Source organism: Bos javanicus, chromosome X (genome assembly GCF_032452875.1).
Source record: "Bos javanicus breed banteng chromosome X, ARS-OSU_banteng_1.0, whole genome shotgun sequence".
In the NCBI taxonomy this organism is placed as follows: Eukaryota; Metazoa; Chordata; class Mammalia; order Artiodactyla; family Bovidae; genus Bos; species Bos javanicus.
In genome coordinates this window covers 37,519,597-37,533,126 of record NC_083897.1, presented here as the reverse complement: position 1 = coordinate 37,533,126, position 13,530 = coordinate 37,519,597, and the positions used below count along the sequence as shown (strand labels likewise).

The 13,530-nt window shown below is 40.7% G+C and overlaps 1 protein-coding gene across 4 annotated transcripts in view; it reads right to left on the bottom strand.

The window, feature by feature from the left end:
• Positions 1-13,530, bottom strand: part of F8 (coagulation factor VIII) — a 142,232-nt gene that overhangs the window by 22,631 nt on the left and 106,071 nt on the right. For 3 of the 4 annotated variants that reach the window (XM_061408901.1, XM_061408900.1, XM_061408902.1), the window contains 7 exons: positions 10,164-10,317; positions 8,365-8,577; positions 7,412-7,640; positions 7,040-7,222; positions 4,736-4,852; positions 3,652-3,723; positions 2,375-2,460 (listed from right to left, as the gene is read on the bottom strand). In XM_061408901.1, the coding sequence (XP_061264885.1) occupies positions 2,375-2,460; positions 3,652-3,723; positions 4,736-4,852; positions 7,040-7,222; positions 7,412-7,640; positions 8,365-8,577; positions 10,164-10,317 (1,054 nt within the window). Of the gene's footprint in view, positions 1-2,374; positions 2,466-3,651; positions 3,724-4,735; positions 4,853-7,039; positions 7,223-7,411; positions 7,641-8,364; positions 8,578-10,163; positions 10,318-13,530 lie in introns of all 4 variants that reach the window. The other variant, XM_061408903.1, reaches the window with a different exon arrangement.

The following is a 13,530-nucleotide window of genomic DNA, read 5'->3' as shown; positions in this document are numbered from 1 at the left end:
CAGAGACCAGTATGGAAATGTAGATGTGTGGGAAGCTGTGGAATCAATGACGGGAAGTGTGTTCACTGAGTTCCCAGGCCACGTCCTGACAAAGGAAATCACTTTGGAATCATTGAGCCCCACTTTTCTCTATACACATCCTTAGTGCTGCACACCTGGACCCCATAGCAGGTGCCTCCCTGACACACCAACCTCTGACTGGACAAAGCCATTTGCCTTCTCTGTCCCCAGACTACCCCCCTCCCACCATCACTATCAGTGCTAAATTACTGTCCCTCCTGCAAGTGTTAGTGCAGAAACTCTCTCCTGGTTAGCCTTTCCCGACTCATCCAGAGAACTTTCGGGTGGCTTCTTTTCTGCTTCCAGTCCACTTTGTATATAATTTCATTATAGTAAATTATTGCACCGCATTGTGAACTTTTCTTTGCTTTTTGCCTTCCTCTTTAGACTGAGATCCTGAAGACAATAAGCCTGTCTGAGTCACCTAACCTCTTTGTGTCTCAATTTCTTGCTCTGTACAGTGGAGTTAATAATGGTATTTATCTCAAAATGTTACCAAAAGGATTACAGAGTTAATACATGCAATGTGCTGAGTTCACTGCTGGTGCATACTAAACACGTAATATGTTAGGTTTTACATTCTCTCTAGCCCTGGCACCTAACAGGGATCTGATGGAATATCGATCCTTAGCAGTAAGGAATGATTGGGTCTGAAAGAAGGGGGCATGGGTCATACAAGCATTACAGGAATTTTGACATCAGTTGGTACTCTAATTTCTCCCAGATGCCTGGCACACTCAGCTAGGACTGGTCTGGACTCTTGTACTTAATGACGATCTTTCTCAGTTGACTAAGCTCTATCTATACATCATTCATTCATTCATTCATCAAAGAATATATTTTTAGCATTTGTTATGTGCCAAGCACTCTTCTTGGAGAAGGAAATGGCAACCCACTCCAGTATTCTTGCCTGGATAATTCCGTGGACAGAGGAATCTGTCAGGCTACAGTCCACAGGGTCACAAAGTGTTGGATATGACTGAGTGACTGAGCACAAGCACTTTTCTGGGTACTAGCAACAGAGTTGTGAACAATAAAAAAAGCCCTGCCCTCATGGAACTTACATGGAGAAGGAGAAGGGTGTGCAAGGAAGGAGGCGTGTTTGAACATTAGTCCTGACTGCTCACATGTTGACATGATAATATTTTTGGATATGTTGGATTAAAGAAAATGTATTATGATTTTTTTTGGTAGAGCCACATGGTCTGCAGGATTTTAATTCACTGACCAGGGATTGAACTCAGGCCCCCGGCAGTGAAAGCACTCAGTCCTAACTACTGGATCACCAGGGAATTCCTGAGAAGATGTATTATTAAAATGAATTTAACATGTTCCTATTTTAATGCAGCTACTAGAAAATGGAAAATTACACATGTACTTAGCATTTATGGTTCACATGATATTTCTGTTGGCCAGCACTGCTCCAGAGGACATAGGGAAGGGAAAAAAGATGAAAGACTGAGTCATTGAAAAAAAAAATTGAGTTAACCTAAGGACACTTTCAGTAATGACTCCAAGTTGGTTGACCAGATTTGGCCTAACTTTAGCAGGCTTTTCTTACTACTCTGTGGTGTAGAATTTGTGAAGAAGACGGCTTTGGTTTTAGAAAAGGAAGAAGCCACATTTTCTTGCCTTGTGGGACCAGGGATCAAGCCATTTGTTTTTGTGTTAACATGAAGGAATTGGAGGACTCAAGGATACCTAGGCAATTGAAGACATCTAAAAAAAGAATACGTGGTCTTTAGAGGTGGTAAATTTGATGTTATAGAAAAATATTCAGAGATTCTAATCCCAGTAGAAAGATTAAAAACACAGTGTAGGACTTCCCTGCTGGCACAGTGGTAGAGTCTGCCTGCCAGTGCAGGGAACATGTGTTTGATCCCTGGTCCTGGAAGATCCCACGTGCCTGGGGACAGCTAAGCCCATGAGCCACAACTACTGAGCTCCTGCTTTAGAGCCTGGGAACCAAAACTACTGAAGCTGGTGCTCTGCCACAAGAGAAGCCACCACAGTGAGAAGCATGCACACAACTAGAGAGCAGCTCCCGCTTGCCACAATTAGAGAAAAAACTGTTCAATGAAGACCCAGTGTAGCAAAAATAATTAAAAAACAAAACACAGAGCACTCAATTCTATTCCTGAGTCTTTCAGTCTTGACTCTTTTGGTACAAATCATAAGCCACTCTGTTCTTCAGTTCTTTCCTTGTCTATTACTTGGGGTTTGATGAAAATGACTTAGGCAGGAAGGAGGTATACAAGGCATTGAGCTTGCCAAAGGAATGTGTGATGTTCTGGAATGCAATGCATTTTCTAACCTTGATCCAAGGAGAGGGATCCTTGGTGCTCCAGGCGTTGATTGATCCAGAATAATGAAGTCTGGCCAGCTTGGGGGCCCACTGTCCTTTGCTCGAGAAAGGGAAGAGAGATTAGATTCAGCTGGGTTGGTCCTGTACACGTGGGAATAAAATTACTCTCTTGAGAAAGGTTAATCTTAGCTGTGAAGACAAAGGTATAAAGCAGAGTAGTATCAATGACTACTGAAGTGTTTGGCTTGTCCTTCTTGTCTATTTTATTTTCTAAAATTTAGTAAGTTTGTTGATTGTTTGTACCTCTAGTTAGCTAATACTAATGTGTCACCAGCACCATCAATTAATATTATTTCTCTATTACATAATCCATGTTCACTGGAGAAAAATTAGAAATAAAAAGAAAACATAAGTTAAAAAAAAATAAAAGAAGTATAAAACATCATCCATCCAAAGAAAAATAGTACTATTTTGGTATATATCTCTCAAACATCTTTTTCAAATGCTTTTTTTCCCCTCTAAAATGGAGTTTGGCAAACTTTTTTTCTGTAAATAATTTAGCCTTTATCATCTGGTGTTGTGTCATTTAAATGCTGTTGTAGAGTGAAAGCTACAGAGACTTCTCTGTAGCTCAAATGGTAAAGAATCTGCTTGCAATGCAGGAGACCAGGGTTCAATCCCTGGGTGGGGAAGATTCTCTGGAGAAGGGAATGGCAATCCACTCCAGTATTCTTGCCTGAAGAATCCCATAGACAGAGGAGCCTGGCAGGCTACAGGCCATGGGGTTGCAGAAAGTCAGACATAACTGAGCAACTAACACACACAGACACACACACACACAGTGAAAGTGCCCACAGATAATTGTAAATGAATAAGTGTGGCTTCTTTATGAACACTGTAATTAGAATTTCATATAATTTTCACGTCATGAAATATTCTTGTTTTTTTTTTCCCCAATCATTTAAGAATAGAAAAATAATTCTTAGCTTGAAGGCCATACAAAATCAGGTGATGGGCTGGATGTGACCTGTGGGCTACAGTTTGAGAAAAATGCAGCTTCTTGCTACAGCAAAGAGAATGGATTGAAGGGAAGCCATGTGGAAGGCAGGCAGGACATTTAAAGAGGCAGAGGCATTACTTGGGTGAGAAGAGAAAATAGATTGAGAGGCACCTATGGAGTAGAATTTACAGAAGCATGAAGATGGATTGTTTATCTGAATTTTTCCAACAGAAATAAAAAAACATATAATCAGCTCAGTGCTTTGAGAGAAAGGAATACTGTTTACCATATTGTCCTGAAGCTGTAATCTGAAAATCTCTAATGCGTCCAGAAGCCATTCCCAGTGGAATTTGACACTCTGAAATCAAACCAGGGGAGCACAATTGTTAGAAGTGCAGAAATAGAGCTTCACAAATGCAGGTCAATGAGAACACCAAGAAATGCTCATATTTTTTAGTGTTTACTACATGGTGAGAATTGGATGCAAGATTTTTATTGTACTATCTCATTTAACTAGTTCTAACAGGAAGGTGCTAGAACTACTCAGATTTTGCAGCTGAGTAAAGCAAAGACATTACTTTGCCAACAAAGGTCTGTCTAGTCAAGGCTATGGTTTTTCCAATAGTCATGTATGGATGTGAGAGTTGGACTATAAAGAAAGCTGAGCACCAAAGAATTGATGCTTTTGAACTGTGGTGTTGGAGAAGACACTTGAGAGTCCCTTGGACTGCAAGGAGGTCCACCCAGTCCATCCTAAAGGAGATCAGTCCTGGGTGTTCATTGGAAGGACTGATGTTGAAGCTGAAACTCCAATACTTTGGCCACCTAATGGGAAGAACTGGCTCCTTGGAAAAGACCCTGATGCTGGGAAAAATTGAAGGCAGGAGAACAAGGGGACGACGGAGGATGACATGGTTGGATGGCATCACCAACTCAATGGACATGAGTTTGAGTAAACTCCGGGAGTTGGTGATGGACAGGGAGGCCTGGCATGCTTCGGTCCATGGGGTCGCAAAGAGTCGGACATGACTGAGCAACTAAACTGAACTGAAAACTAGGGTCCATACATAAGTAGACCAGTGGTTCTCTTCTTGTTGAGGATTAAAACTCAACTTCTTCCAGATGATATTTGAGAGTTACACTTCGTAACGGGACCAAAATTAAGCTTCAAAATTTGCTCCTGGAGCTCTTGGGACTTCAGTGTTAAAGTGTTCAAAGCTTCAAGCAGATACGCCCTCCTCTGAGGATTCTGATTTCTGCCTACAATATTCATTTTAGATTTGGTAATTACTGTGAGCCTGTATGCAGTTCTTGGCAAAGGCCACCCTTCGAGGGAGGTGGAAAGCAGTTGAGTGCCCAGTGCCACTCACCCTTGCTGTACACCAGGAAGAGAGTGCTCATCCCAGCTTGTAGGTGCTCGCCAATAAGACATTCTATCCGCCAAGTCCCAACCTTGGATGGTAGCATTTCCACCGTCTCAAAGACACCTTAGCAAAACCAGAAGGCAGAAAAGTGACTTCCTTTCACCAAAACGGGCATAAGACACATCAGATTATGCAGAACATCAGAGGAGATCTAGCCAAGTCAGTTGCACCACTCTTTGACCTAAAGTGCCTGTGATGTAACCTCTGCAGCTGGAGACACTGGGGGTGAAGTTCTGACCCTGGGGAAAGGGAGAGAAAGAGTACCCGGATGCTTCAGGGGTGGAGACGGGAGAAAGCTACTGTGTTAGGACTGGCCTGCACTCTTAAGGCTTGGCAGAGCCAGAGGTGGATTTCTCATTGACAAGATGTGGGCTCCCTGCCTCAATGAGTAAAGTAACCCCAGGAGCAAGAAGCTAGAGGTGAATGCTGAGGGGCTGAGGGCTGAGTGATAAGTGACCATCTAGAATAAAAGTGGAACCAACCAAGTCAAGAGGATTTCATGTAAGAGGGTCCCCCAAAGGAGTTTCTGCAGATCCCCTGAAAGTATCCCACCAGAGAAAGAGTCCTCTTTAAATATCTGCCTTGCTTCCCTGACAGCTCGGTAAAGAATCCACCTGCAGGAGACCCTGGTTTGATTCCTGGGTCAGGAAGATCTGCTGGAGAAGGGTTAAGGCTACCCACTCCAGTCTTCTTGGGCTTCCCTGGTGGCTCAGCTGGGAAAGAATCCACCTGCAATGCAGGAGACCTGGGTTTGATCCCCAGGTTCGGAAGATCCCCTGGAGAATGGAAAGGCTACCCACTCCAGTATTATGGCCTGGAGAATCCCATGGACTATAGTCCATGGGGTTGCAAAGAGTCAGACAAGACTGAACGACTTGCACTTTGGCTTTTCACTTTCACTTTAAATATCTGCCAGGTGCAGACAGTGGTGCTATCCCTTATCTCTCCCCCCTCCAAGCTATGGTTCAAAGCAGCAACCAGCCAGGGGTGGAGGGGAAAGCAATAATAAGCATAAGAAGGAGACGTTGAAGTTAAAATCAAGTTCCGAAGCTAAAGGCCAAATTAGTGATCTGGAAGAGAAACCTAAGGACATAATGCAAAAAGGCAAGCAAACAGAACGAAATGAGGGAAACTGAGTCATAGAAGATGAAGAAGTCCAAGACTTTTCTAATGAAAGTTCTGCAAGGAAAGAAAACAAAGGTGGGGGGTGGGAATCAGAGAAATGATAAGGAGAAAAATCCCCTAAAGCTTAAGAATGAAATGCATGATTTCAGACCAAAAGGGCCCACTGAATGCCAAAGCAGAGCGCGTGTCATGAAACCCAGAAGGAGGTGCCTCTTGCTGAAAATCTAGAATAAAACCTTATAAAAGGAAATTCAGAATTTTGATGAAGAATGGAATTTCCCCGGCAGTCCACTGGTTACGACTCCGTGCTTCCATTTCATGGGGCGGAGGTTCCGTCCCTGGTCAAGGAATTAAGATCCCACATGCCGTGTGGCCACATGATGTGTGGCACAGCCAAGAAAAAAGGGGAAAATTTTTCTTTGATTAATGTGTTGAAGTGGACGTTATGATGTCTGACTTGAATTTTCTTTGTGATGTGAAGTGACTGCAGGCCTGTTTATTACTCAAGAGTCAGCCAGAAAAGTCACTGGGCTTATCAGAATTTTTACACAGAAACAGAAGTTTACTTCCACTATTAAACCTATTTTTTCTTCCTTCTGTTTTGCCTGCACTGTGAGGTATAGGGGATCTTAGTTCCCTGATCAGTGATCAAAACTGTGCTCCCTGCGGTAGAAGCACGGAGACCTAGCCACTGGATCATCAGGGAAGTTCAGAACCTGTTTTAAAGGAACATTCGAGAATTAAGATGATATTCTGTTTTGATCAACAGTGGGAGCAGTGTTTAATCAAAATTTGGTCTTCATACATAAACCAATCACTCTTTGGGAATCACTAATTGGTGATTCCAATTAATGATTGGAACCAATCATTATTGGTGCCCTGTGGGATTCGAGTTGGGAGAAAAATCCTCTTTTCCTAGGAAAGTGCTGGGACATCCATTGTCCATGGATTCTGCTCTGTTTCCTTTACAGCACATTATCTGTATCTTAAATGATCATGTTCATTTGCTACGTTCTTTATGATCTCTCTGCTTTGTTCAAGGGACATATCCCCAGGGCCTAGACCTTGAAAGGAGCTCCTCAGCAAGCACAGGAAGTTGACAACAGAGTGCAAACTGGTTTGTACCTGGGTAGAGATTGTAGACCGCCATTTTATACTCCTCCGTTTTTCGCACAGTGAACACATGGCCACTGAAATGAATGGAATGGATATTTTCATTGCTGCCCATGCTGAGCAGATACCACCTAATCCTTTGATGCTGAGCCATGACTAAGCCAGGGAGTGTATCCATCACGTAGCCATTGATTGCTGGAGAAAGAACACAGAGAAAGCTGTTACCGTCTATTGTGCCAGGGTCTTTCCCTCCATTCCAGCCAAGAGGATGGATTCCTAGGAAGATTGCACTCTCATCCATATACTCTCAAATCGTACAATATCCCAGCCTCAGGCTCCAGGCTCACTTCACGGTGAATGAGATTTGGGTGTGGACTGTATTACCATGGAAGCGATACTTTTCTTGAAAAGTAGGGTCCTCTGGCTGGACATGGCAGGGCGCCCCGCAGTTCCTTGCCATGTTTTCGGCAAAGTACCAGCTCTTGGTTTCATCAAAAATGGTGAAAAACAGAGCGAATTCCTGTATTGTTACTTGTCTCCCATGAGCAGCACTCAGCGTGTCCACGCGGCAGATCAGAATGGGGCCAATCAAGCCTGAGTGCAAATCTTTTTCCTGAAAGGAAAGACACTAGTTCTAGGAGCGAATGTTCTCTCACTCAGAAACAAGAGGGGATTTCTCATCAGCTTTTATGACACTCCACCCCATTCTGCAGCTTCCCACAGGACAATTCTTCCTCTTTAGTAGATTCCTGGGTGATATGTCTAAAACATAAATATGCTGCTGCTGCCGCCGCTAAGTCGCTTCAGTCATGTCCGACTCTGCTCAACCCCATAGACAGCAGCCCACCAAGCTCCCCCATCCCTAGGATTTTCCAGGCAAGAATACTGGAGTGGGTTGCCACTTTTTTCTCCAATGCACGAAAGTGAAAAGTGAAAGTGAAGTCGCTCAGTTGTGTCTGACTCTTAGCGACCCCATGGACTGCAGCCTACCAGGCTCCTCCATCCATGGGATTTTCCAGGCAAGAGTACTGGAGTGGTGTGCCATTGCCTTCTCCGTAAATATGCTAACACCTCCTCTATTGAAAACTTCCCATTATGCTGGGGATAAATACCACACTTCTTAGCAGCTGACACAAAGACTTTTTCTTTTTTTTTTTTTTAAACACTTTAGTTTTTGGCTGCATCTCAGGGCATGTGGGATCTCAGTTCCTGACCAGGGATTGAACCTGTGTCCCCTGCAGTGGAGGCACAGAGTCTTAACCATGAGACTGCCAGGGAAGTTCTGAGACCATTTCTATCAAAGCAGGAAAAGGCCAGCACAAAGGAGCCCTGCTTACCAGATCAACGTCAGAAAAGTAAGCCCAGGCTTTGCAGTCAAACTCATCTTTGGTGGGTGCCATATGGTGCTGCACTTTCCAAAAGTAGCTTTGGGTTTCATTAGGCTTGACAAACTTTTTTCGAGGTTCTGCTCCTTGTCTCTGATCTCCGTTATAAGAAATAAGGCTAGAATAGAAGGAGTAGGGACGAGAGGCCTGGTTTTTGAAAGTTACCTGCAAAGCAAGAGAGAAAAAGGCAAGTATTATGTTTTAGGATCTTGTAAAGTTCTTACATCCCTAATACCAATGCCTATTTAGGGGGTGTAATCCAGGTTTTCAATACCTGGCGGAATCGGTATGTTATGAGAACCCAAACCTAAAGATCTGTGAAAGAAACTGAGACATTTTTCATTTCCACAGTCTTTAAGACATGAACTCACAGTTACAAAGGAGAAAATTGCTAAATCCTTAAAAGAAAATCTAAAGTAAAAGATAAAATATGACCACAGGGGTTTTAAGGGACCATAACCCCAGGAACTGATGCTCTTAAAGTTCTTCATGACAAATGCCAGGATGATTACATATGCTCTTTATACAAGACTTTTTTTTTCAAATTACATTTTCATGGGATGTATGAAAAGTAAAATTCAAGTCCGAATAAATTCACTCACAATCCTGTAATTTTAGATCCTTCTATATCCTTCCTGTAAACAATCAGTTGGGACAATGGATGACTGTTTCTAGAAAAAAAAAAAAAAAAACTACCTTGATCTTTGGCTCATACAGCGCCAAAGCAAATTCTAGTCTACAGGAATTATTATTGGATTAAAAAGTTAGATGTTAAGAAATTAAACTGTAAAAGAAAGTATAGGTGATTTTAAGAAAATAAATCTCTGTATAGGGAAGGATTTTTATAGACATAAAAGCTATCAAAGTGTCATAAAGGAAATATTTATTGGTTACTACTTAAAACTTCAAACATATTTTATTTTAAAAATCACTATATATAAAATTGGGCTTCCCTGGTGGCTCAGACAGTAAAGAATCTGCCTGCATTGTGGGAGATGTGGGTTTGATCCTTTGATTAGGAAGATCCCCTAGAGGAGGGCATGGCAACCCACTCCAGTATTCTTGTCTGGAGAATCCCATGGACAGAGGAGCCTGGCAGGCTGAAGTCCACGGAATCGTAAAGAGTCAGACACAACATATATAAAATTAAAAGAAAATAAACTTGGAAAAATATTATTCACTAAAATGACCAATGATCATTAATATATAAATGATCTATAATATATATGGTAATACAAATTAACAAGAAAAGCATTCGCTCCAAAAAATTCAACTATGCAAAGAACATTAACAGATAATTTGTTAGAGAAAGTCTTAAAATGTTCCTGAACATTGCACTTCTGGAATTTTATCCTGGGAAAAGAGTTGTGATAACATTATTACTTAAACAGTGGGGAAAAAAAAGAAACTATCTAAAAGGTTGTTCAAAGGAAAACAGTTAAATAAACCATAAAATCATATAATGAACTAATATTATTTCAGTTGAAAAACATATGTAGTGTTTTTAATAACATAAGGAATGTTTATAACATTTATTTTAAAAAGAAGTAGAATGATGAATTGTATAATTTTGAATACATAGGAAAAACATAAGAACATACAGAAAAATGATAATTATGGGGTTATTTTTAAATTTTCTTATCTTCTATACTTTAAACCTTTTTGAAAGTGTGAAAAGAGTATTTTTATAATCAGAAATTAAAAAAAATATATGGATCAATTTTTTTGTAATCCCATTTTCTTCAACTTACCATGATATTGTCTTCCACTTCTGCTCTTATATATGGTCCCAAGAGTCCCAGGTGTTCATTTAGTTGTCCACGGTATATGGCCTGAGTAAAGGAGCCATCAGTAAATTCCTCGAATACCACCTTTTTGAACTGAGGGACTCCTCCATTCTGAGACCTGGTGAAAAAAAACAGAGGAAAAGGTGAGTAGAAATGAGGTGCATTTGATAGAACCGATGATGAATTCCTACTTTTGCATTCCAGTCCCCTGTAATGAAAAGGATATCTTTTTTGGGTGTTAGTTCTAAAAGGTCTTGTAGGTCTTCATAGAACCGTTCAACTTCAGCTTTTTCAGCATTACTATGCCTCAACGGGCATAGGCTTGGATTACCGTGATATTGAATGCTTTGCCTTGGAAACGAACAGAGATCATTCTGTCATTTTTGAGTTTGCATCCAAGTACTGCATTTCGGACTCTTTTGTTGACCATAATGGCTACTCCATTTCTTCTGAGGGATTCCTGCCCACAGTAGTAGATATAATGGCCATCTGAGTTAAATTCACCCATTCCAGTCCATTTTAGTTCGCTGATTCCTAGAATGTCGACATTCACTTTTGCCATCTCCTGTTTGATCACTTCCAATTTGCCTTGATTCATGGACCTGACAAGCTTGTTTTTTTTCCCTATATTTTGCCAATTTTTCTATTGAGAAATCTGATTTTTTTCTTATTGATTCAAAGGAATACTCTATATATTCTTGATGTAAATCTTTGATGGTCTTTTGTGCTGCAAACATCTTTCCTTCTATGGTTAATTTTCCATTCCCTTTTTGTTATCTCTTGATGAGCATAAGTTGGTAATTTTAATGTAGTGAAATTTATTTAAAATTTTCATAGTTAATTATTTTTGTATCTTGATATCAATTCTTTCTTTTCTTACCCTGACATTGTTGAGATATTCTCTTATTTTTTCTTTCTAAGAGGTTTATGGTTTGACATTTATATTTAGACTTGGAACCTACAGTGAGTGGGTTTTTGAGCATGGTATGAATTAGGGATCCAATTTAATGTTTTTCCATATGGATATCAAATATTTCCAAAACATTTATTGAAAACTGCACTTCTGTGACACCTTTTTCATAAGTCAAATGCCTATACATGTGTAAATCTAGTTTTGCATTTCCTGTTCTGTTTCACTGACTTATTTAATGTTTACTCCTATGCCAATTATTACTCTAAGTTCAGTTCAGTCACTCAGTTGTGTCTGACTCTTCATGACCCCTTGGACTGCAGCACACCAAGCTTCCCTGTCCATTGCCAACTCCTGGAGCTTGCTCAAACTCATGTCCATCCAGTCAGTGATGCCATCCAACCATCTCATCCTCTGTCATCCCCTTATCCTCCTGCCTTCAGTCTTTCCCAGCATCAGGGTCTTTTCCAGTGACTCGGTTCTTCACATCAGGTGGCCAGAGTATTGGAGCTTCAGCTTCAGCTTCAGCTTCAGCTTCAGCATCAGTCCTTCCAATGAATATTCAGGAGTGATTTCCTTTAGGATTGACTGATTTGATCTCCGTGCATTCCAAAGGACTCTCAAGAGTTTTCTCCAACACCATAGTTCAAAAGCATCAATTCTTCAGTTCTCAGTTTTCTTTATGGTCTAGCTCTTACATTACCATAGCTTTAAAATAAGTCTCAATGTGTTTTATAGCAATTCTTCCTATCTTGTTCCTTTTGTTCAAGAAGGTCTTGGCTAGGGACTTCCCTGGTACTCCAATGTTTTAACTGCTTGAGTGTTCAGTACAGTATTGAATAGAAGTGATGATAATGAAAAGTGGTGATTTGTTCCTGATATCTAAAGGAAAGCTTTCAATGGATCAGCATTAAATATGATGCCTGGTGTACATTTTTGTAGATACTCTTTCTCAAGATAATGTAATTTATTTCTATTTTACATAAATGACACCTTATATATATTTGTAATGAATTAAAATTTCTTGTTTTGTGGCATAGCATATGATCTACTTTATTAAATACTCCATGTGAACTTGAAAAAATATTAAAGCTGCACTTGCTGGGTGTGATTTTTTTTTTACTTTATTTATTTATTTTTGGCTGCTCTGGGTCTTCACTGCAGCTTATGTGCTTTCTTTAGTTTTGGAGAGCGGAGGCTACTCTCTAGTTGCAGTGTGTGGGCTTTTCATTGCAGTGGCTTCTCTTGTTGTGGAGCGTGGGTTCTAGAGCATGGGCTCAGTAGTTGTGGTGCATGGGCTTAGTTGCCCCAAGGCATGTGGAATTGTCCCAGACTGGGGTAGAACCCATGTCCCCTGCATTGACAGGTGGATTGTCAACCACTGGACCACCAGGGAAGTCCCTGGTGTGCTTTGTTAATTATGTTCAAATCTTCTACAATTGATCCTTGACCAACAAAGGGATTAATCTGAGTATAATTTATACTTACCCCTCTCTATTCTTGGTTCCTTGGTATCTAAGGATGCAAGCAACCTCAGACTGTATAGTACTGTAGTATTTACTACTGAAAAATACACTCGTTTAAGTTGACCCTCTTAGTTCAAACTGGTGTTGTTTAAGAGTCAAGTTCTTTATTGATGGTTTGGACATCAGTTAAGTTCAGTTGCTCAGTCGTGTTCGGCTCTTTGTGACCCCATGGGCTGCAGCATGCCAGGCCTCCCTGTCCATCACCAACTCCTGGAGTTTACTCAAACTCATGTCCATTGAGTCGGTGATGCCATCCAACCATCTCACCCTCTGTCGTCCCCTTCTCCTCCTGCCCTCAATCTTTCCCAGCAACAGGGTCTTTTCAAATGAGTCAGTTCTTCACATCAGGTGGCCAAAGTATTGGAGTTTCAGCTTCAACATCAGTCCTTCCAATGAATATTCAGGAATGATTTCCTTAAGGATGGACTGGTTGGATCTCCTTGCAGTCCAAGGGACTCTCAAGTGTCTTTTCCAACACCACAGTTCAAAAGCATCAATTCTTTGGTGCTCAGGTTTTTTTTTTTTTTTTTTGATGTTTATAAAATTATTTATTTTGCATATTTATTATTATACTTGTTAAGAGATTTATTTCTGTTTTGCTTCATTGCTTTTATTTTGTTTTTTCCTGTTTTTTAAATATAAATTTATTTATTTTAAGTAGAGGCTAATTACTTTACAATATTGTACTGGTTTTGCCATACATCAACATGAATCTGCCATGGGTGTACTCGAGTTCCCCATTCATAACCCCCCTCCCACCTCCTTCCCCATACCATCCCTCAAGGTCATCCCAGTGCACCAGCCCCAAGCATCCTGTATCATGCATCAAGCCTGGTCTGGTGATTCATTTCACATATGATATTATACATGTTTCAATGTCATTCTCCCAAATCAT